Source organism: Leucopleurus acutus (genome assembly GCF_964270905.1).
Source record: "Leucopleurus acutus genome assembly, chromosome: 7".
Taxonomy (NCBI): Eukaryota; Metazoa; Chordata; class Mammalia; order Artiodactyla; family Delphinidae; genus Leucopleurus; species Leucopleurus acutus.
In genome coordinates this window covers 5,979,570-6,003,675 of record NC_139150.1, presented here as the reverse complement: position 1 = coordinate 6,003,675, position 24,106 = coordinate 5,979,570, and the positions used below count along the sequence as shown (strand labels likewise).

The window sequence follows — 24,106 nt, the reverse complement described above, 5'->3', positions numbered from 1 at the left end:
TTGTTCATTAAACTTCTCTGGGCAGCAGGCTCTGCAAGGCATTATGCCAAATACTGAGATCTTCAGATGTAGCTTTCAGCTGCAGGATTTGCTGCACGGTCATCCACCCATCCACGCATCTGTCCATGCATCCATCCATCTACCTGTCCATCCACCTGTGCATTCACCATTCCTTTTGTGTCGGTCATGGTACTCGGCACTGTAGACACAGCAGTGGGCAGGGCAGTGGGTATGGGTATGCCCTTCCCTAGTCATAACTGCTATCATAGTCAAAATCATGGTAATACTCATCTAGTCATCATTTTGAACACTTTCCGTGGGACAGTCCTGGGCCAAGCGCTTGCCATGCATTAGCTCATTGAATGCTTACACAAGTTCTGAGACGTGTCCCCATTTTATAGCTGGGGAAGCCGAGGTCACCCATTTTATAGGGTTGCTCGAAGGGCTCCGTAAGCTAACGCACATAACAAGACGGCTCTTAGGTATTCAAGAGGCTGCACACAGGACGTGGGAACCGTGGACCGGGACCCTCCACACAGCTGCTGTTACTGTGACATCATTGTAGGTCACGTTGTGTTGGTTCCCATGTGTGTGGCTTTTGCTGGTTTCCCGTGTGTCCCTGAGGTCTCACCACCTGGGCTGGAAGCTCCCAGAGGGCAGGGCAAAGTCTTTGGCTTTCCAGATCTGCCTCTGGTCCTGGGGTGGGGTGGGGTCTGAGTTCACTGGCCATCGGTCTCCTTATTGGGCTTCGTTCCCTCTTCCAGCCCACTCCCCCCTCCCCTGGCAGTGACCGGGGAGGAGTTCAGAGGTGGATGACACTGGCACTCCACCATCAGCTTTGCTGGGGGTCATCCCACTTCATTTAAGGATGCAGGGAGGGTGCCAATGTGCCGGTGGCGACGTGGAGGACCTGGCGGACCCGAGTCGGGCAAGGTGGGGTCGGGGGCTTGGGACCCCTTCTTTCCATCTCCTGGCCTCCACTCCCCTGCTGTGGCCCCTGGGCTTCTCCTCCCTTGGCCTTTTTTTACAGCTTTGAGGAGGAATTTTCAGGAAGCAATTTCAGCAGCCTCCGTTTCTCTCTCCTGTTCTTTCAGATGGCTCCCAGAGTTTTGAGTTTAGAGCTGGCTTTTGGTCTCCATGTCAGCTGTAGATTAAAGTGTGGAGGCGGGGTTGGGGGTGGGATGTGCCTCCCCTACTTTCCGGGTCTGGGAGGCTGGGAGTTTGACTGAGAGAAGGAGGCTCTGGGTTTGGAGACATGGGGGTGGGGAGGGCGGGGCCTCAGGTCCCTGGGCTCTTGGAGCTCAAGGAAGAGGGAGCCGGAGTTGGCCTGGCAGAGGCTTCCAGTGCGTGGGGGTGAGTGGTGGCTGCTGGGCACGCAGCTGAGGACGTGGCTGGATGGGCCAACGCCCCTCTCCCCTGGGATGTGGCAGGGAGCCTGTAGCATGATGTCACCAGCCACCCTCCCACCTCCAGCTCTATGCTCAGAGGAGGTCTGGCACATTGCCTCAGCCTCGGAGCATTTCTGGTGGGGATGGGGGAGAGGGCAGCGCGAGGGTTCAGCACACGTCCGTGATTGCCCAGTGAGGCACGACAGTCCAAGACTGACCCTGGGGGACAGTTCTCAAGCTTTTCCACTGAAGTAATTCCAAGAGCCAGGGAGAGAATATGTATCACCCCAAGGCCAGGGTCAGGCGAGGGGGGCAGTGGCATCTGATGGGGTTCCCAAGCGGCTCATCCCAAGCTGTGGGATTTCGTGGAAATCTCTTATTTTATCTCAAAAATGCGTGTGAATTTTGTATTCACAGCCGTGCTCCAAGTATGCTTACTTTTCAATAAAAAAAGGTTTCCCTCCCACAACTTTGGGTAAAACTGACCCTCCAGGCAGACGAGCAGCCTCACAGCCCTACCCACACCCCTGGGGAGTCCTGTCTGGGGAGCATTTCGTCAGATTTCAGGGCTGGTTTGACTTCTCTGCCCCACAGACTTGCTAAAATGGTGGCACAGGCTGGTCCGTGCTGGCCAGGCTTTTCACAAACCATAAAAACCCCATGAGTTTTCATTGACGGAGCCGGTCCTGCCACATGCATGTGCCAGGTGCTTTCCACGCCCCATCTCTCACCAGCTCCTCACAGCAACACGATGAGGTCAGTCACCCAATTAACCCCATTTTACAGAGGTGGAAACTGAGGCTTCAGCAGGCGACGCGACCTGCCCTTGGTGACCACTGGCTGGTGGTGCCAGAGATTGTATCCCGGCCTTCTTTCCCCTGGCTCATCCCTGTGGGTCTCTGTGTCACTGGAGGGATCCTGAGTGCTGGTCCTTGCCCACAGGTGCCCCCCTGGTCAGCATGCCCCCCAGGATCCATGGCTACCTGCATCAGCCCCTGGTGGTCTCCTGCTCTGTGCACAGCGCCCTCCCCTTCTGGCTACAGCTGCGGCGGGATGGAGCCAGGCTGGGCGAGGAGAGGCACTTTCAGTGAGTGGCTCAGGGCCACCCGTTGTTCCCAGCCCCAGGGCTCCTGGGGGCCTGATGCCCTGGAGGGATCTAAGGGGAGTGGGTGGCAGGAGTGGGACCTTGGTCTCAGTCATATTGTCCTCCTGGGCACCTCCCAGCTTGGCCAGGGATGGGGGAGGGTGGTTCCCTGAGGCTCCCACTGCTGCTGCAAGAGCCATGGGCCTTCCTCAGCTTCTGAAAACTCAACCCATGCAGGCCCAGCTCTGTGCTGGTCAGGGCAAGAAGGACCCTCTTGAGAACCTCCCCGCTATGGTTGGAAGTCCAGGGCTCAGAGAGGGGAAGGCACTTAGAGTCACATAGCATATCATGGGATTTGCATGTCCTTGGCCGTCTGCCTCTTCTTACCAAGTCTCCAGGAGGATTTGCGACCTCCCTTCTGGGCAGGATTCAGGGGACCAAGCCCCCCAGTGTCTGGACGAGGCTGGGGGACCGTCTCCAGCTGTTCGTTGTCCACAGGGGGTCAGGGAACAGCAGCTGGGAGATCCCGCGGGCCTCCAAGGCGGAGGAAGGCACATACGAATGCACGGCGGTCAGCGGGGCTGGGACCGGACGAGCAAAGGCCCAGATGGTCGTCACAGGTCTGTCTCTTTGGGCCTGTCCGCGTATCCCCTCCCCACCCCCTTCCTGATTTTTCCCTCTAGGATTTCCTCCCAGGGTTTTTCCATCTGTGGGCAAGCATGCCAGCCAACTGCTGGGGCCTGTCCGTCATCCAGAGTCTGATGCCCACACGGCACCTGCTTGCTGGCTCCCCGCCCCCCCCTCCCCGTTTGGGCTGTTTCACCCATGAATGGCCTGTGAGTCTCAGCTGCAGCTTGGACTGTGTCCGCCGCCACCAGCCTCAATCCCACCCCTGACCTCTTGGCCAGGTCCTCACGGGGGCCGCCGTCCATCCCGTCGTTCCCAACCCTTAATGCTTCCAGGTCCCGCCACCGTGGCACCGTTGAGCTCAGGGAGGCTGGCAATGCCACAGACCCTCCTAAAATGAATGGGCTTTATTTTTAAAATAATGAACCTAAGCTGTCTTGAGGAGGAGAAAAGGGGCCCAGGGAGAGATCAGCCGCTCTAAGTGGTCCTCAACTCACACAAAATCACGCATGCTCCCTGTAGGAAGACTGGAAACTATAAACCAGCAGAAAAGATCGGAATGACCTGTGATCCCTCTGTTCTAGAGATGACCTTGATAGCATTTTGATTTACTTTCTTTCAGACCTTTGTCTATGTGTGCATTTTAACAAAAATGGGATAATATTACACGTTCTTAAAACAACCTGATTTGTTGTTCATCTAACACTGTAGCGGGTCAGCAAATATTTTACTATAAATGGTAAGTACAGAAAAGTAGAACAGTATAAGGAAATTTGCACGTGCATTTATTAGACTTAATGATTGCTAATCTTTTGCCATACTTGCCTTTTCATTTGATGGCCCAACTATTTTATTTTAAATTTTAATTTTATTGGAGTGTAGTAGATTTACAACGTTGAGTTAATTTCAGGTGTACGGCAAAGCGATTCAGTTATACATCTAACTGAATACATTCTTTATCTACATATAACTGAATATATGTATATTCAGTTATACATATATTCATTCTCTTTTTAGATTCTTTTCTCTTGTAGGTTATCACAGATATGGCTAAACTCTTTTAAACTAAATTGTAGGCATCCTGACATTTCAGTATGTATCTCTTTTAAAAACATAGATTTTCCCATATAATAGATTCTATGATTACACCTAATACAATGAATAATAAGTAATGCCTTAATACTACTTAATTTTGTCTGGAGTCAAATCTCCCCATTAGTATCCTTGCACATCATGGTCATTGACATGTGGATGCAGCTTTTTTCCTGCAGGTCCTGCAGACTGTCCCTGGATAGACGGTCTCTGACCTGTCACTTCTTACGACCTCTTCTTGTTGAGAGGGAGGGTTTCTTAGCTCTTTCCTCCTTTGGGGCAGTGGCCTTCCTTAGTTCCACATTTGGCTGCTACTTGTACAGAGAATCGCTCTGTACTTGTTACTCTTTCCCTCTTGAGGGTGATTTCCGAGGCTTTATCCCCCAGGGCAGAATTATTGGTTCAAAGGGTGTGAAGAGTGGTGTAGCTCTTGCTAAATATTGCAGTTGGGTGTTGTGTGGAAGGTAGGCGCACGCATGCACGCAGCCTCCTCGACTGGTGTGTGATGGCCGTGTGGTGGCGCCGTCCGGGCATGGTGAGCAGATGCTGGTGAACTGCTCTGCTGGCTGATGTGTCCTGAGGAATGCGGTGGGCTCCGGGGTCTGGACATCACCAGGGCATGCAGGATGGCCCCCTCCTTGTGTCAACCCCTCAGTGCCTCCTGTACTCCTGTTCCTGCAGACCCCCCGCCGCAGGTGGTCCCTGTCCCCAACGTGACCGTGTCTTCTGGAGAGACCGCCATCCTGTCCTGCCGGGTCCTGGGCGAGGCCCCCTACAACCTGACGTGGGTCCGGGACTGGAGAGTCCTGTCGGCCTCAACGGGCAGAGTCACCCAGTTGGCCAACCTGTCCCTGGAGGTCAGGGACATCACCCCCAGTGACGGCGGGCGGTACCAGTGCATGGCCAGCAACTCCAACGGGGTCACGAGGGCGTCCGTCTGGCTCCTGGTGCGAGGTGAGGCTGCCGTCCTCCCAATTCAACACAATACCTAGCATTTCCCTCCAAAGTCCATAAATCCATCCCTCTGCCCAGACATCACCTCTGGCAGGCAATGTCAGCCCTTTCAGTGTTTTCTCAACCTTCAGAGGAAGAGGATTCTGTAGCCTTCCAGCCTAAGTGTAGTGGTTCTCACTGTTGGGAAGTTCATCCTCATATCTGACCTAAATTTCTACTGCTGTCGGCCAAGCCAATTTCATTGAGTCCTGTCCTCTTCCCCTGCCATTGAATACCTCCATTACCTACCCCTCTCAATATGCAGGACAGAGATGGAACAGTGGAAAGTTCCGAAAGCCCAGAGATCAGACATGCTCGGCAGGGGTTGGGTAGCGCCGCCCAGATGGGGGTGGAGGAGCCAGTGGGAAGAACCCACGTCGGGAGTGCTGGTGCCTGGATTAGATACTAACCTAGGATTTAGGTCCACCCAGGATTTAGACAGATCCTCCTCCCTGGGGTGCTATCTCCCCAAGTGTAAAAGTGAGTGTGTTGGAACAAGTTTTCTCCCTTATGCTAGTGACTTTTGATTGACTGCCTAGAGTGTGTTGAGAAGGATTCTGAGGCCGTGTCTAGGCCACTGGTATGGGAGGGGCGTGTTTGCCATGTCTAGATGAGATGGCCCACGACGTCTGTTGGAGCCTGACAAGCCTGCTGCGCTGTGAGCTTTCCGAGGGCCAGGATAGAACCTACGTTTGCAGCCAATACTTGGGCAGACCTTGAGGTCCACTCAGGTCTCCAGCCCTGGCATCTCGACAACTCTCTAAGCCTCTTCAAGGTGCTCAGCTCAGAGCAGAAATCCAGGGAGCTCAGGGCTCCCACTGGGGTTGGTACTGGGAATTCAGGTCCCCGTGTGGCCTGCGGATGTGCCTGGGAGGCTGCCTGGCAACACTCCCCAGTTCCCCAGCAAGCCCCTCCCAAGGATGCAGGCCCCTTGGGACCTCTACTTCCTTTGTCTACACTGGCTGTGGCTGCCGGGAGGGGCCGGGGGCCCAGGGCTGGGTGCCTGGGCCAGCACAACTGCTCTGACAAACTCCTCCCCACCTGTCCACTCTCTGAACTACAGAGGCCCCACAGGTCAGCATCCACGCCAGGTCACAGCGGTTTTCCCAGGGCATGGAGATGAGGGTCCGCTGCTCGGCCTCTGGGTACCCTGCACCCCACGTTTCCTGGAGCCATGAGGGTCATGCCCTGCAAGAGGACAGCAGGTGAGGGCTCAGGGCTTGGAGGTCTGGGACTGGGAACAGGAGGACTCCCAGGGGAGCTCTCTGAGCCTCAGTCTTCTTAACTATTAATATAAATGGGGGAGTAGCATTTGCCCTGCCTTCTTCCTGGGCTGATTTGAGGCTGAGGAGACACATCACTTGGGAAACATAACAGTGTGGGCTCAGGGGTCAGGAGCTACAGCTGCAGAATCCAACAGACCTGCACTTGAATTCTGCCTCTGCCATTCAGGCTGTGTGACCTTGGGCAAGTCACCATACCTTTCTGAGCCCCACGAAGGAAAAAAGAACATACGTAAAGTGCTGAACACACAGCCTGGCACAGAGCAAGCGGTCAGTGTAGAATGGTGTCACCAGTGATGTCGTTAGTTAATTTGTTATTAATAAGGACTGGGGCAACCCCATGTGACCCGACCTAACCAGCCCCTTGCTGTTGAACACGTTTCATGGCATGACTCCAGAGTCCGCGTGGATGCCCAGGGAACCCTGATCATTCAGGGAGTGGCCCCAGAGGATGCTGGGAATTACAGCTGCCAGGCTGCTAATGACATTGGCATAGACGAGAAGACGGTCACCCTCTACTATGCAGGTACTCGGGTCAAGGGTATCTGCAGGAGAAGGATCTCCAGCCCATCCTCCCTCACTCCCTCCCATCCCCAGATACTTACTGAGCATCTACTTTGTGGCAGGCACTGGGGCTACAGCAGTGAACACAGGGTCTCCATCCAGGTGGAGCTTATATTCTAATGGGGAGGCACAAACATGCAAACAGATAAATAAGGTACTTTCAGATGGTGAAGATACTAGAAGGCGCGCAGAGCAGGGTGGTGTGATGGAGTGACGTGCCCCTGGGCAGAGAGGGGAACGGCTGGTACACACAGGACCAGACCCTTGCCGCATGGGAATGGGAACAGCGTTCCAAGCAGAGGGATCGGGTGGGGCAAAAGCCTGGAGGTGGGAATGAGTCTGGGCTGCCCAAGGGGCTGCAAGGAGGCTGGCTGGAGTGAGGGGGCGGGGGAGGGGCAGGCAGCCACTGTTGGGCCTTTAAGAACCTTCTAGGATTTCGGCTTTTATCTCAAGATCAATGAGGAACAAAAGGGGGGTTGGTCCCAGGCGTAACTGGCTTTGTAGAAACCAGCAGAGGCTACATCTTTCTGGGGTGACTGTCCCGGTTGGTGGGGGTTGGGGAGGAGGCAGGTGCTCAGCCCCACCTTGTCCCCGCCGCCCCTCCCCCAGCTGCATTCTCTCTCCAGGGAGTCTGTGGGTTGGTCCCCAATCCCCCGTCTGCTCCCCACACAGACCCACCGTCCGTCTTGGCCACGAATGCTGTGGTGCTGGCCGCCGTCGGGGAGGAGGCTGTGCTGGCGTGTGAGGCGTCCGGGGTGCCTCCGCCCCGGGTCATCTGGTATCGAGGTACACTGGGTGGGGGGAGCGGCCCGTGGGCGATCCCACTGGGGCCCTGGAGGGTCAGCTTTCCAGGACGGTCGTGGGGGGCACTCCGAATGGGGTGTCTGGAGAGAGAGGACCGTTTCTGGCAGCCCCACTCCCATCCCCAGGCCAGCATCCACGCAGCTAATGCAGGTTGGCTCCGTGGTTAGGAGAAGGATCTAGAATAGACCTCGACTTGAATTCTGGCTCCCCTGGGTGACCTCAGACAAGTGACTTGGTATCTCTGAGCCTGCTTCCTTAGCTGGAAAGTCAAAGATAGGTGGTTGGATGAGGATTAAATGAGTCCACATGTGCAAATTGTTTACCACGAGCCTGGCGCACGGGCAGGGCTCAGTGCTCTTAATGATGGTGATGATGGCGATGTGGTTATCTGAGAGCTAGCAGTAACGTTAAGAGGGCTGTTCTGAGGCTCTCCTGAGTTAACGAGTGTAGAGGGTTTTGTCTGCGCCAGACGTTGAGCCGGAGTTTGAACAGGAGCTGCTCTTGCGCCCACACCAGTGGACCTGGGTCCTGGGGCTCCTGCCTCAGACTTTCCAGGGGCAGAACACTGGGCTCCCCCCTGGATGCACTCCAGCCTTTGCAGCACCTGTCTGTGATCTTGTCAGAGCCTCACCTTGACATTGACAGGCAGAGTTAGCTCAGAGTTTGAGCATTTTGTCCATGGTCACCAGCTAGTGGTGGCAGAGGCCTCAGGACTCCTCACTCTGTGCTCAGGTCACTGCCTGTGGTGGCTGAGAGCTCTACCAGCCCAGCCTGGGAGCCCCTTTATAATGGGGGCATCTCTCAATGGAATGTTGCTCAGCCTTAAAAGGGAATGAAATTCAAGCTGTACAGTGATGAGAATACAGTTACTGCTTAAAAATGGTAACGATAATACATTTTATGAGTTTTATTTAAAATTAAATTAAATTTTTTCTTAATTTGACTCCTATGGCAAAGAAAAAAAAAAAGAATGAAAAAAAACAAAAACAAAAGGAAAAAAAATCAGGCTCATAGCAGCTGCTGTGTAGAAATTTCCCCCTACTTCTAATTTGCTGAATGGAGAAAAAAATCTTTTATTTATGATATTTTCAGAGACATTTGCTCTAGTATGGTGTATTTAAGTAGTAAAAAAGTAAAAGAAAAAATTTTTTTCTTAATTTGGAAAAAAGCAATGACGTTTTGACACAACACAGATGAACCTAGAAAACATTATGCTAAGTGAAATAAACCAGACACAGAAAGACAAGTATGAAATGATTCCAGTTATTTGAGTGGAATCTCATCTATGAGATGCCTAGAATATGCAAATTTATAGAGACCGAAAGGAGAATGGTGGTTGCCAGGGGCTGGGGGACGGGGAAATGGGGAGTTAGTGTTTAATAAGTAGGGTTTCAGTTTAAGAAGATGAAAAAGTTTTGTGGATGGGTGGTGGGAATGGTTGCATGACAATGTGAATGTACTTAATGCCACTGAATTGGACACTCAATGCTTTAAATGGTAACATTTTGTGTTATGTATATGTATGTATCACAATTCTAAGTGTAAAATATTAAGTTGTAAAAACAGTTCAGACTCAGCGTGGTCCCTCAGGCCTCAGGACGGGGAGGCCTGGAGTTGGGGTGGGGGAACAGTGCACGAGGGAAATGAGAATAAGGCCTCAAAGAGGCGGAACTGGGGGGGCGACTGGTCATCTCCGTGACCCTGGGCTCCTCCCAGAGCTGATCCGAGCCTCCGTCTGCACCTGAGCAGAGGGTGGGGATCCAGGAGGGAGGCCAGGCAAGGAGTTCTTGGGTGATGAGCCTGTCGCATTCAGGGGAACAGGCTGAGACTCACTCGTGGTCAACAAAGGGGCTCAGGGAGCTGGACCCAAGAGTGCTGACTTTAAAATTGTGATAAAATTCGCCTAACGTAACATTTACCGTCTTAACCATTTTTAGGCCTACAGTTCAGTAGCATTAAGTATATTTACATTGTTGTACAACTGTCACCACCATCCAAAACTAAAAATCTGTACTTATTAAACAATAGGGGTCCTGATTCTGGGGGGAAATCCTTCCCTCACCCACACCCCTCCAAGGTCCCCGCTTTGTGGAGTTGCAGGAACCCAGGGTCAGGAAGGCAGCCTGATCCCCTGGCCTCCTGTGGTAACCATGGGTACCTGCCTGATGTTTTCTCATCTTTGGTCCAGAGGGTCTTGAAATGATTCTGGCCTCTGAGGCCTCCAGCTCTGGGAGGCTGCGAATCCCGGTGGCTCGGGAGAGGGATGCTGGCGTCTATACCTGCCGAGCTGTCAATGAGTTGGGCGATGCCTCTGCAGAAATCCGGCTGGAGGTTGGACGTGAGTGTACACCCTGTCCCCACTTGCCCTGCCCCTCCTGCCTTCCCCCTTCCCCATCCCCCACCACCTGCCCTGTCTCTGAGCAGGGAGGAGAGAGTGGTACCACGTAGCCTGCCAGTGGGGAGTTTGCATCATTTGAATCCAGAGCGCGTGGGATGGGGATTTTAGAGGGAGATGGTGTATGTGTTACCTCTTGCTGTGTAACGAATTGCCTTAAAACTATGTGGCTTCAAACAATAAGCATCTATTGTCTCATGGTTCTGTGATTCTGGGAGTGGCTTTGCTGGGTGGTTCTAGCTCCAGGTCTCTCATGGGATGGCAGGTAATACCTTGGCCGGGGATGTGGTCATCTGAAGGCTTGACTGGGGCTGGAGAATCTACCCTAAGTTCACTCATGTGGCTGTTGGCAGGAGGCCTCTGTTCCTTACCCAGATAGGCTTCTCCAGAAGGCTTCTTGTGACATGGGTTTTCCCAGAGAAAGTGAGTCAAGAGGGATAGAGATAGAGATAACGTCCAAGGTGGAAGCTGCAGTCTTTATAACCAGTCGCAGTCTTGGAAGTGACGTACCATCACTTCTGCTATATTCTGTTGGTCACACAGACCAACACTGGTATGTGGTGAGTGGGGGGGGCCACTCAAGTGTGAGAATCCCAAGAGGCAGGGGTCACTGCCCATCAGAGAGATAGTTTGGTTCCAGCATGGGTGTCGTCATCCCTGAGACCTGAGTTCCAGTCTCGTCTTCATCACTTACCATCTATGTGCTTTGGTCAAATCATTGACCCTCAGTTTCCCCATCTGTAAAATGGAGCTGCCCACACTACTTCCTTTGTTGGGTGGCTGTGAGGCTTCGGTGAAATCAGATACACAGTGCTTAGCACAGGGTTTGGCCCATTGTGAGTGCTTAATAAAGGGAGAAGCTATTATCCCCTTTTTACAGATGGGAGGTTTGAATCCTTCTGTGGCTGGTACATGGCCTTGGCTGTGATTGGCATGATGTCTAAGTTCCAGGCCTGGATCCTGGGCACTGGGAATTGCTCGGAAGTTGTGGGCACAGCCCCTTGGCGTGCTGAGCCGGGGCGGATTGTACTCTGAGGGTTGACTGTGGCCATGACGGGAAAGACAGGTGCTGGGAGTTCTAGGGAAGTGCAGTGAGGCTCAGTCGGGAGGGTCTGACCCTGGGGGAGATGGTGCCACCTCAGGCTTGGGGATCCTCCCCATCTGTTCCATCATCTGTTCCTCCAACATGTGGTCACCTTGTAGCCAGGCCCTGTGCCCCAGACCCTGTGTTGGGGCTACAATGGCATCTGCCTTTGTGTTGTTGTTGGTGTCCAGAAGACAGATGGTAAACGGACCATTAGAATACTCAGTGTACTGAGAATTTGGAAGTGGCATCCTTGGGTCCTGTGCCCAGAGAAGGGGGCTAAGCCAACAGTGGAGGCCGGGAAGGCTTCTTGGAGGAGGTGATGTCTAAGCTGAACCCAGAAACAGTCAGGTGACGAGCTGGGGAACAGTGTTCCAGGTAGAGGGAACAGCATGTGCCGATCTCCCCATGGCAAGAGGAGTAAGGCAGCGAGTGAAGCATAGAGAGGGTGGGGAGGGGATGCTGGGGCAGCTGCCCAGTTGTGGGTCACTCCCGGCCTTGGGCTAGGGAGCCTGGTGGAGTCTGGGCTTTGTTCTGTGGAGGCGGTAGGAGGTTTCTAAGGAGGAGACTGATGTGCTCAGACTTTCCCTATCTAGAGTGCACTGTGTGGCTGAGGTGGGGTGGGTATGGAAAGCCACAGGCCTAGAGCCTGATAATAAAAATATAATAAGTCTTCCGTGAAATCTGCCACGTGCCGGGCCAGCTCTAAGCACATTTCATGTACTGGCATATAATCCTCATAACAACCTTTTGAGATGGGCTCTACATTATCCCTTTTATAGATGGAGAAAACGAGGCACAGAGAGGTTAAGTGCCTTGCCCAAAGTCACACAGCTGGTGAGTGGCAGAGCTGAGATCTGAACCCAGGGTCCGGGCCTTTAGCCCCTGGACTTGATCCTGATGCTCCCAGCAAGGAGGGCTTGGATGTTGCTTCCCCACTGTGAGCCTCGGGCTCCTCACCTGCAAGATATTTCTGGATGTTGTGTGAGTGAGAGATAAGAAAGGCCTCGGACACAATGGGCTCTGAAAAATGTCACTGTCATTGTGATTAGTCAGTAGGTTCTGGGTGAGCAGAGAGGGCGCTCCAGGGAGGGCTGCCCTTGGCATTGTTACAAGCAGTCATCCTTTGCTCTGTGTCTAATTTCTGTCCAGCAAAACCTTATTTCTTTGGGGCCCAGGCTGACATGCCTGTTCCTTCACCTGTTAGCCATTGGTCTTGGGGCCATTTCCCCAGGTGAGAGGTGGCGGGGTGGGGGATGGCTGGCATCCCAGAGGCAGGCTTCTGGGGCACGGGGCCACTGGTGGCCTCTGGCCTTGAGGTCAGATACGGCATGGACAGTGGCCCAACACCTGTGTGTCTGGGGCGAGCTGGCCTGGCAGCAGTGGTGGGAAATTCAATTTCCTGCCCATCTGGGTGGCAGCTGTGTTGCAGCCTTCCTGGCCAGGCTGGCAGAGCCTGCCAGGGCTGAGAACACGTGGGCGCTGTGCCCACTTCCTGCTGTTCAGCTGGGAACTGGCTTCCTGGTGGTATTTGGGGCACAGGGAGGACGGCAGCCTCCTCCTGTACTGCCAGCAGGTGCCTTATTTGTGGACCAAGCCTGCGAGGGGATTTTGCATCCCCTCTGGACCTGGCATGTGGCTGATAAGAGTCCTGGATCAATGTCCTGGTCTTGCTGCTTGTCTGGCCAAGTTATTTACCTTTCTGAGCCTCAGTTTCATCATCTGTAAAATGGGGATGATACTGATAGAGGCTGTTCACAAGGTCCTTGAGAGATTTAATGAGATGATGTGCTTCCCTCAGGGCTTGAATAGAATACCTAATCAATACACGGCCTGTGGGCTGGACCAGGCTGACAAGGGCCTGGCGAGGCAGAGTGAGGCGGAGTGATTATCACACGGCTGGTGACTGGGCTCCACGGTCGGCACCCGCTCCTGGAGCTCAGTGCTCTATTACTTTTTTTTTTTTTTTTTGGCCACGCCACTCGGCGTTCGGGATCTTAGTTCCCTGACCAGGGATCGAACCCATGCCCCCTTCAGTGGAAGTACAGACTGAGTCTTAACCACTGGACTGCCAGGGAAGTCCCACTCTTTCTATTACTTCAAAACTGCCCTGAGCTAAGTTCCCTTTGCCCTGCTGGATTTCTCTCTAAATGGGTGTTCACTCAGCCCTCTTTCTATCCTCTCATTTTAGTCTCTGCTTCTTATTCCCAACTCGGAAGCCCCTGATTGCTGGGTGAGTGAGCAGGGGAGCTGGGGGTGTGCTTTTGTGGGAGCAACGACCCTCTGGCTAGCCTGGGGGAGCAGGAGAGAAGCAGAGCTGGGCTCTGTGGCCAGTGCGGTCAGTATCTGGGTGGCTTCTCTATCAGGCACAACAGGCAAGGGCCCAGAGCCTGTGATACTTTTAGGGCTGCTGGACAGGGCTCTGATTTTATTGCCATCGGAAGAAAAAAGTGAAGAATAATAAATAGATTAAAAACGAATCCGGATTGTGTTTGTCTTTATAAACAGTCATAAAATATCATTTAAAATATTTTTTTAGGGGGCTTTCCTGGTGGCGCAGTGGTTGAGAGTCCGCCTGCCGATGCAGGGGACGCAGGTTCATGCCCCGGTCCGGGAAGATCCCACATGCCGCGGAGCGGCTGGGCCCGTGAGCCATGGCCGCTGAGCCTGCACATCCGGAGCCTGTGCTCCGCAACGGGAGAGGCCACAACAGTGAGAGGCCCGCGTACCGCAAAAAAAAAAAAAAAAAAAAAAAATATATATATATATATATATATATATATATATATATTTTTTTTTTTTTTTTTAGGGAGGAAAGTCATCCTGCAGCCCTGGCCAATGGGGCCATGGCTCCGGGCTCGACTGAAAGATCTTTCTATGGGGAAAGGAGTCTTCCCGGGAGGTGGATGCGGAGGCCATCCCCAGCGTTGTCTCATTCACAGATACCCTGGAGTTCCCTCTAAATGCAGGGCAGGGCCTGAGGCCAGCCTCTCCCGTGGCCACCCTGCCCGTCTACACAGACTTTGGGCCTGAGACGCCGTTCCTCTTCTGACCGAGTTGAGTCAGGACTGATTGGAGCGCTCCTTCCTGAGCTGGTGCATCCCCCCCAGCTCTGCCCCAGGGCTCTGAGCCACAGGAACTGGGGGGATGGTGGAGGAGGCTGGGGGGCTACAGGGTCTCCAGACAATGATAAAGAGTCCCGGAACTTTAAGATACTGGAATCAGGGTAAAAATGGTTACCTCTTTCTGGATGGGGAACTGAGGCTCAGAATGGTGAAGGGGTTCATCCGCGGGTGTCCAGTGGGGCAGGGGCAGCAGGGGGGCCCTGCCCAGGCTTCAGGCTTTCAGGCTGGTGTCCCTTGCCCTGGGGCCCAAGTAAGAGGAAGGGACGGCATCACCTCAGTCAATTTCACTTTGCTGGGAAATCCCTGGGGGTGGAGGGAGTGGCCCAGCAGTGCTGTTAAACGAAGTCTCAGCTTTGGCCACACCCTCCTGTCCTGCCCCATCCCAGCCTGGTGGCTGGCATCCTTGGTGGGGCTTTTCTGTCTTCTGTGGTGTTCCCGGTTCCCCCGCACAGAGCTGCGTCCCCGCAAAAGCGCTGCAGCTATCAGGTGATGAGACCTGTGCCTCTCCAGGGAGCGCAGCAGCTGGCTGTCTCTGGGCACTCGCAGCTCCTGACCCGGAAACCTGCCCAAGGTCAAGGCAGAAAGGGCTGTGCACGGGGAAATCCGGTGGCTGTGAGGCCAGCTCACGATCTCTCCCTGCGGAAGGTCACCTGAGTCTGTGAGGAGGGGTCTTCGAGCCTGAAAGCAGAGGCGGCTGAGCCTCGCGATGGGACCCTCTGAGCCTCGCGACAGGATCAGGGTGGGCCCCGCCCCCGCCCCCGCCCCGCCCCTCCCTCGGGCTTCATTCTCCCATCTGCACAACGAGGAGACCAGAGGACCTTCAGCTCTGGTGTACAGGGTTCTGAGGTCCCGCCTTATTTGGGGGACTTCAATGAGGAGCAGGGGGATGGCTGCACAGGAGACGGAGTCACAGTTTTCTGGGCAGGATGTGAGTCGGGATTCACCTCTGAAAGAAGATGGAAGAGATGCCAGGTTACCCCTGAGTACTAGGGGGTACGGGGGTGCGGTGGCTGAGAGCCTGGGTCTTAGCAGCAGCCAGACCTGGGCTCTGATCCCAGCTCTACCACTGACTTTGAGCTGCACCTGGGGCAGGTTCCTTAATCTCTCTGATCCTCAGTTTCCCCATCTGTAAAATGGGGTTGTGAAAATATCCACTTCATGAGTTTATTGAGGCCATGAATGAACTCTAAAAGCACCATCACCATGCCTGTCACTTAGTAGGTTTTCCAAATGCTACCCTTTGTACATGTTATTTGCTTACTATTATAAGTCAGCTGTCCTCTCTCAGGGGAGGAATTCAGGACGAGGCCTGCCTGGAGGAGGGAGGTTTGAGCTGTGCCCTGCCGTGGGCTGGGCAGAGCCGGGGAGGCAGGCTCTGGGGGTACCTGGCCCTGGAGCTGAGCCACGGCTCTGCTCAGGATGGGAAGAGGGGAATAGCAAAGCTCTGCCCCCAGGGCCAAGGCTCTGCAGGACCAGTGACGCCACTGAGGCACCTGGATGGAAGACTTTCTTGGATTCTGAGCCGAGGCAGCTGCCAGGCCCCAAATGAGGAAGAAAAGCAACTCGCGGGTGGTGTCTGAGGTTGGGTCCAAGACTGTCTTCCTCCTTGCAGTGATTTTCCAAGTTGTGCTTCTATCTCCCTGGAACTTCCCTACTCCCTGAGGCCAAGAGGGAAATTTGATGTCATGATTTGGACGGATGGGGGAGATTTCTGGGGAGAGACAGCAAGAACAAAAGAGGTGGAGGTTTTTCCACAATGCTGGACGCAATGGGTTCAAAACAGGCCGGGGACCTTCCTGGTTGCGGGTCTGGGGACAGGGACCTGAGGACAGTGCCCAGAAGCCACAGGGAACAGGGCCTGGACCTGTCTGGCGTTGGACCTGCTTCTGGCCAGCAGAAAGGTGGAAAGGATCGTGAGCTTCTGTTTTGGGAAATAACCTATTTCCATGCCCGCCCCCCTCCCATCATAAAAGTAAGACAATGCTTAGAAAAAAAGTTTGGAAGAAACACTACAAACCATTAACAGTGGTTACCTTGTGGAAGGCCACGGGATTTAGAGTGTGTGGAGCAAAAGTTAAGGAAATAAATCCTCGTGTGTTGCTTGGATTTTTCTTTTTTTCCTTTTTTTTGCTTGGATGTTTTATAACTGAGGTGAGCAGGGCTGCCCTTGTTTGCATCTGTTATCCTGGTGTAATTATTAATATGGCTCTTTTCACTCTTAAGTGTCCCATTTGGACCATAAAGTATAAGATCGAGTTCTTTATAGGCTTCTTTTGATTTTGTAGAAGAGATTTATGTGCTTCCTACAACACGTTCAACAGCAGAGAAGGGTGAAGCATGGTAAAGATGAGCTAGAACCTCCCCACGAAGTTGGCTCTTTGGGAAATGGTTGCCGGAGTCTAGGAGACCCGTGAAAGGAAGCCCCCGTGGCCCAGGAAGAGGGCAAGGGAGGTGACGCGCAGAGCTGGTGGGGCTCCTGTGGTGGAGGGTGACTTGCAGCCCCTCTGAGGTGGGCTTCCCAGGAGGTGCAAAGAGCAGAAGCAGGAATGTTGCTCTCCCGTATGGCTGGGCAAAGCGGGGTCCCTGAGACCCCACGTAGGGTGTGAGGACTTCACCCTGCCAAAGGGCACTTGCTCTCCTCCTCATCCTCAGGAGCTCTTCAGGGTGGACCTGCCAAACTTAAGTTGGCCCCGGGAGCCCTGGGTATGAGTCAGGTTCATGAGGGCGCGGCTGGAAGAGGGAAACGCCCCCAGCGACCGGAGGGGAGGCAGAGGCCTCCGAACAGTGCCCTGGGGGCTGGGTGAGGCTGACCGCTCACCTCCCTGCAGATGCGCCCCAGCTGACAGAGCTGCCCCAGGATGTCACCGTGGAACTGGGGAGGAGCGCCCTCCTGGCGGGCCGGGCCACGGGCCGCCCATCCCCTATGGTCACCTGGCGCCGTGGAGATGGCCAGCCACTGGGGCCCGGGCGGGGCAGCACGACTGGGCGGCCTGATTCAGGAGTGCTGTTCTTTGAAAGTAAGAGATTGGGGCTGAGGGAGGGTGGGCTGGGGAGACAGAATGGCTTCTGACACCCTCAGCCCCCAGACTGGGTGGCCGGGAGCAGGGCCCTGACCCCCAGTGCTGACCATAGGTCAGGCTGTTGCAGGGTCATATTTCAGTTGGTTGACTCTGGTCACGTCATCCCACTACTCTGCACTGGTCACAATAGTGATAATGACAATACGTACCACCTGGGTTTAATAACAGGCCACCTTAAGGAGCTATTGCGTGAATAATACACGTAAATCCCTTAGCACAGTTCCTGACACATAGTGTCATAGGTGGTAACCATCATCCTCACCATCACCACCATCATCATCACCACCATCCTCACCATCACCGCCATCATCATCATTACCATCACCACCATCACCATCACCACCATCATCATCACCATCATCACCACCATCCTCACCATCACCATCATCCTCACCATCCTCACCATCACCATCACCATCACCACCATCCTCACCATCCCCACCATCGTCCTCACCACCATCATCAGCGTCACTACTACAGCTCCTGTTTACTGTGTGCCAGGCCGGTGCTGAGCGCTGTATTTGCATTATCTATTGACCCCTCCCAGTCACACTACAGCGTGCAGTTATTGATAAGTTATCCCCATGCTACCCATGAACAAGCTGAGGCCTTCTCACCTTTCCAAGGACTGGCTGTATCCCCCAGCCCTCTCCTCCTCCGCCATCCCAGCCCTCCTACCTAACCTCCGCAGGGCCAGACTGTGACAAGGGCGCGTCTGCACCTGGGGAGCTGGAGCCTGTGGGGGCTGGAGCCGTGATGTGCTCTGACAATCAGGCCTGCCTCTTTCCTGCCCCTCAGGTGTGATTCCTGAAGACCAGGCCCCGTATGTCTGTGAAGCTCAAAATGTCTTCGGGAAGGTCCAGGCAGAGGCCCACCTCCTTGTGACTGGACATGGTTCGCTGGTGGATCTGGAGAGGAGGGTTTGGGGGGGACACCAGGCACCCTCAGAGACACCCCCCCCCCCGTGACTGTCCATCCTTTGGGACAGGTGTGTCCACAGCCAGGTTCTCCAGGAGGAGCATCTGGACCCCTACTTCCTGGGCAGTGTGCCCCAAGAAGTGTGCCCTTTGACCCTTTGGGGTCCCCAATCCTGATGCTTCCACTGGTTCCCTGGGGAGGAGACAGTGGGGAGTGGGGGCCTCTGTCCCCCGGATGCCCACCCACAGGAGTCTCGTGTACCCACACTGTCTCCTCTCCCGATAGCACCTCCACAGATCGCCAGCAGTGCCTCCACCGTCCGGGTGCTGGAGGGGCAGCCCGTGTCCCTGCCCTGCATCATCCTGGCTGGGAGGCCCCGCCCCGAGAGGCGCTGGCTCAAGGCCGGCCAGCCCGTGAGTGCAGGGCCCCTCTGGGTGCAGGGGAGGAGGGCGCTGTCACGTTCACACCTCGGTCTCTGCTTTGCGGTTCCCCTGTTTTGGAATGTCCTCTTCCTTCCTGCTTCTTTCCAGAACCTTCTCTGATAACGCACTGATAGCATCCTTCCCCCTCTAGAGTCCTTGGCCAGAGGGGCTTGTGCATCGTTAGTGCTGTGGGCGGGGGCACAGACGCAATGCATTCGTCACCCCCGTTCGGATGACTCCAGGGCAGAGACATGACCCGAGCGGCTGAGCATCTGCCCGGCTCCCTGGCACACTGCTGGATGCACAGGGGCTGCTTCGCCCATTCCCATCCATGTGGTTTTCTTTATTTCCCTCTATTTCCTTTCTGCCATTCACTCCTTCGCCTCTCCCTTTTCCTCCATCCTTCTGGCCTATCCTCAACATCCCGCGGTCCTTGTGTCCTGGAAGCTATAAAAGAGGTGCCCTTGTCCCAGCAGACGGCAGACGCTGGACACCCGGAGAGGCAGTGACTATGTGACCAGGTGGCTGCCCTCGTCCCGGGCCTGTTGTTCCGGTCCCTGATGCAGTGCAGACAGGGTCCAGCTCCCGGAGCAGGGAGGCTTTGCCGAGGCTGCTTGAGTGGACGACTCCTTCCGCAGCCTGTGTGATTAGATGTGACCCCGAGGAGGACTGTGCCTGGGCACAGAGGCTGGGGCAGTGAGGAGCCTTCCTCAGGAGACTCCGATGGGCACGTGGGGAGGGGTGGCTCTGGTCCAGGACAGGAAGTGGCTGGAGACGCAGAGCTCGTTTAGTTCAGTGGGGATACTGGGTGGACCTGCGCCTGCCCAGCTGCCGAGTGCGAGGAGCAGGGCCCCCCTCGAGCTCACTCAGCCTGAAAGGGCCTGGTACCGAGACAGCCCAGGAGCCTCTCCCGGAACTGGAGTGCAGAATGTGCGGTTGGGTTCGTGGAACAGGGACAGGGAGGCTTAAAGCGGGCTCAGGCCTGGTGGAAAGGTTTTGGGGCCCCTCACCAGGGATGGACTGGCTGGACATCTTTATAGAGGTTGCCCCAGGCCCCATCCAGGACCAGCGCCACCTGCCCTGCCCCGGTGCTGATGGGGACAGACGTGGGCACCCATCAGGAGTGGCTTTCCTGCTTCTCTCCCTGGGGCCGCATCTGATGCGGCCACACCCTGCTCCGCTCTGCATGGCTCTGTTCTCTCCCCACAGACGGGCTGTCCTTCCTCTCCGTGGCCTCAGCGTGCGAGGGCCTTGGAGCTTCAGCCCTGACTTCGTAAAGGCTCTGCTCCAACCCTGCACTCCTGGGGGAGGCTCCCATCAGTCCCCTCGGGTCAGGTGTCTCGCCCTGGACCAGTTGGCCCTGGGAGAGTGGGGTCAGCGGGGGGCCAGGGGTCGGGCCCACCTGGCCCTGAGGGTCTGTGGGGGGGTGGGTGAATATCAGGGAAGGGGTAGGAGCATCACCGCCCCCCCCAGATTCCCCCACCCTCTCCCAACCCCTGGCCTCTTGGGCCAGGCTGCTCCCTGCTGGCCTGGTAGGCGGTGAGGTTTCTGGGGTGCTCTCTCTCAGCTGGCTCTGAGTGGGGCCCTCGGCCCAAACTGGTGCTTCCTCACCCTCACCAGCTCCCACCGGGCAGCCAGCATTCCGTCCGAGCAGATGGCAGTCTCCACCTTGACCAGGCGCTGTTGGAGGATGCAGGGAGGTACACCTGTTTGGTCAGCAACACGGCCGGCTCTCAGCACAGGGACGTGCAGCTGGTTGTCCAAGGTGAGTCCCGGGGTGGTGGGGGCAGGATGCGATGGGGGAGGGCACCCGGGGGGAGCTTGACCTTGAACATCTCTGTTTAAACAAATTGCACAAATAGTACATATTCACTGTAGGAAATTTAGAGCTTGGACAACCCCCCCGCCTCCAAAAAAAAAAAAACCCCAAAACAAAACCAACCAAACAAAAAGCAACCTCCCTTAATACCAGTAGCTAAGAAGAACCAGAATAATTTTACGTCTTGGTGTGTATCTTTCATACTTTATACACACATGAGTTTGCACATGTACATATACACACACTGTATATATTTATATAATATATACATTATATATACTCTTTAGATATGTTGTATATAAATTATTTTTGCATGATATATATTCTTTATATAAATTAGGTATAAATCCTTTGTGTACACATACATAGAAATAGTTAGAAACCAACTGGAACCAGGTAATATTACTGTCTTGCAACCTGAGTGTTTCTTGTGACAATATTTTATGACTCTTTTCTGTCAGTAATACTCAGAAGCAGTGGTTCAAGGCTGCACGTCCCCTGTTTGTATGAGCCAGGAGTGTCTAACCTGTCCCCTAGTGTCCTGTTTCTCACCAGCATGAACACCCGGGGATAAACATCCTCATGCTTGGGCTTCCCTGGTGGCGCAGTGGTTGAGAGTCCGCCTGCCGATGCAGGGGACGCGGGTTCGTGCCCCGGTCCGGGAAGATCCCACGTGCCGCGGAGCGGCTGGGCCCCTGAGCCATGGCCGCTGAGCCTGCACATCCGGCAACAAAAAAATTCTCGTGCTCCACCTCTGCCCACATCACCAATTCTTTCCCTAGGATGAACTATGGTTGTGGAATTGAGTTTTGACTCACAGAGATTGCACATTTTTAGGGCTTTTCGTGTATTTTGCCCTGTTACTTCCCCACCCACAGCGTTGGAGAGTCCCTGTTTCCCTTCACCCACCCAACCAGGTACCACCATTCTTTTTAAGGTAAAACAAGAAGTTTAAACTAAGTCTGGTTATGTTCTGTCATTTACCGCATATGTTAATATCCTCTTTTTGTTTGTTTGTTTCACTTGTTCTATTAAAACCCCGAGGGATGAGCGGGAAGAACTCATCATTCCCCATTTTGTAGAGGAAAACTGAGGTGCAGAAGAGGCTGGGTTTAGAACCCAGCTGTCCTGTCTCCTCATAATTCCAATTAATAAGAGCGATCAAAGGTTGGGCATGTGTCATGTGCCAGACCTCTCTCTGAGAGGTTGTGTGCAGGTTTCACTTAATTTCCCTAACAGCTCCAAGAGGCGGGTTTAAAAGACTCCACGCTTCTTTGACGTTAAGGAAGCCGAGGCTCCGGGATGGAGGTAACTCACCAAGTCACAGGATCAGCAGAGGCTGCCTCTGTAGAAAGCCTCACGCCCTAACTTCCCACCCTGCCGCACAGCCTCCTCTGTGCAGTGGCGATCGAGCCCATCTCTCTTGGCTAATTTCGTTTCCGTTCAACAAACGCTAATCGACTTGCTGGCTTTTGCCACCTGGGAAAATCCAGAAGGGCATTTCCCACCCTAAAGGAACTGAGTGTTACCGTCAGAGCCCTTGGCCTCTGGCTTTCCCTCCCGGTTCTGGTTTTTCCAGGCCCGTTTCCTCCTCCCCTGCTCCTCTTGGAGACATCCCTCACTCCCGCCCTGTTTTAATGCCTGCACATCTGGATGGCGCCCAGGACAGATTTTGCACTTGTTTTCAAGTTCACTATGTCCTGTGAACACTATTTTGTGCCGTTTCTCATCCGTCCATCCCCAGAGAGTGAGCAGGGAATTAGGGTTAATTTAGCTTTTCAGCTGACCAAGGAATACGGGTACCAAAAGATTAAGTGGTTTATCCAAAGTCCCACAGTTAAGAAACGGCACAGCTGGTTCCTAAACACAGGCTGCCCTATGTCTGGGGCATGAATTTACAGCAGTGGTGGCTGTCTTCTTCTGTTAAAATTGTTTTTTTTTTTTTTTTTTAAATCATGATAAAATAGGGACTTCCCTGGCAGTCCAGTGGTTAAGACTCTGTGCTTCCACTGCAGGGGGCACGGGTTCGATCCCTGGTCGGGGAACTGAGACCCTACAGGCCACATGGCACGGCCAAAAAATAAAAAAATTTTAACAATCATGATAAAATATACATAATATAAAACTTGCCATTTTAACCATTTTAAAGCCTACAGTTTAGTGGCATAAATTAAGTGGCATAAGTGGCATTCACATCGTTGTGCCACCAGGTTCGTTTGCCCAATGCACAGCAAGCCAAAGGGCTGAGACGCCGAGGTTTGCAGCGGAGAAAGGATGTGTTCACAAGGCAGCCAAGCGTGGAGACAGGAGAGCAAGACTCAGGTCCACCTCCCCAAAGGCCGGGGGCTTGGGGTATTTATGGGATAAGGAAGCAGGGCGGTCTTAGGCGTGGGGAAAGGTGATTGCAGGTAGGGAAAAGGTGAGGTAATTAGTGTTCTGTGCAGGCGTATCTGGGTTACTTGCTTCTTCCTGGGATGCGTGTTCAAAAATGGTGGCGCCTAGCATGATCTGAGGGAGGGGTCTTTGGCCCTCTGATGTCAAAAGGTCATTCACCAGACACCTGTGCAGGCCCAGTTTTAGGGTCTGTGGTCCCAACCAGTCTTAGCCGGCTTGAGCTCGAACTAGACACCAAGTTCCTGGAAAACAACTCAGACAAACATCTTATTATTTAGGCTGCATGAAGCTTGGAGGGTCTGCAATTTGCAACAAAACAATTAAGCGAACTTGCTAAGTGAAGGCGGGGCTCAAGCAGAGGGGTTTTTAGCAAGCTGGAAGACAAGCCAGGAATTTCTGTTAACCCCATGGGGCACAGTTTCAGGATGGGTTTTTTTAACCCTGTATGGCCCGGTTTCACAACCATCACCACCGTCCATCTCCAGAACTTTTTCACCTTCCCAAACTGAAACTCTGTACCCACCAATTCCCCATTTCCCCCTCCCCTAGCCACTGGCCACCACCATTTTGCTTCCTGTCTCTATGAATTTGCCTGTTCTAGGTATCTTGTGTAAGTGGAATCACACAGCGTTTGTCCTTCTGTGTCTGGCTTATTTCACTTAGGGTAACATTTTCAAGGTTCCTCCATGTTGTAACGTGTGTCAGATGCTTACTCATTTTTAGGGCTGAATAATATTCCATATGGACACACCACGTTCTGTTTATCCATCCCCTCTGTTTGGATTGTTTCCACCTTTGGGCTGTTGTGAATAATGCTGCTATGAACTTTGGTTTATGAAATTGGTTTGTTTTTAAAAGTGCCACCTAGAATCCAGCCCACGGCCACCCACCATATCACCAATGAAGGCGTTCCAGCCTCTCTCCCCTGTGTAGCCTCAGGAGTGCCCACCCCTACCGTCACCTGGACCAAGGTAGGTGAAGCCTGTTACCACAAAGGTTAACCAGAGAGGTAGGCCCAGTGCATCATGGGGAGA

The 24,106-nt window shown here is 53.9% G+C and overlaps 1 protein-coding gene across 1 annotated transcript in view; it reads left to right on the top strand.

Moving 5' to 3' along the window:
- The window catches only part of HMCN2 (hemicentin 2), a gene marked incomplete at its 5' end in the record, with an annotated part of 150,276 nt that overhangs the window by 33,660 nt on the left and 92,510 nt on the right, over positions 1 to 24,106 (top strand). Inside the window, 12 exons of the mRNA XM_082842097.1 lie at positions 2,331 to 2,475; positions 2,971 to 3,092; positions 4,873 to 5,145; positions 6,248 to 6,389; positions 6,866 to 6,993; positions 7,704 to 7,817; positions 10,024 to 10,173; positions 17,268 to 17,456; positions 18,318 to 18,413; positions 18,723 to 18,850; positions 20,480 to 20,624; positions 23,931 to 24,043. Coding sequence (XP_082698223.1) covers positions 2,331 to 2,475; positions 2,971 to 3,092; positions 4,873 to 5,145; positions 6,248 to 6,389; positions 6,866 to 6,993; positions 7,704 to 7,817; positions 10,024 to 10,173; positions 17,268 to 17,456; positions 18,318 to 18,413; positions 18,723 to 18,850; positions 20,480 to 20,624; positions 23,931 to 24,043 — 1,745 coding nt within the window. The remainder of the gene's footprint in view (positions 1 to 2,330; positions 2,476 to 2,970; positions 3,093 to 4,872; positions 5,146 to 6,247; positions 6,390 to 6,865; positions 6,994 to 7,703; positions 7,818 to 10,023; positions 10,174 to 17,267; positions 17,457 to 18,317; positions 18,414 to 18,722; positions 18,851 to 20,479; positions 20,625 to 23,930; positions 24,044 to 24,106) is intronic.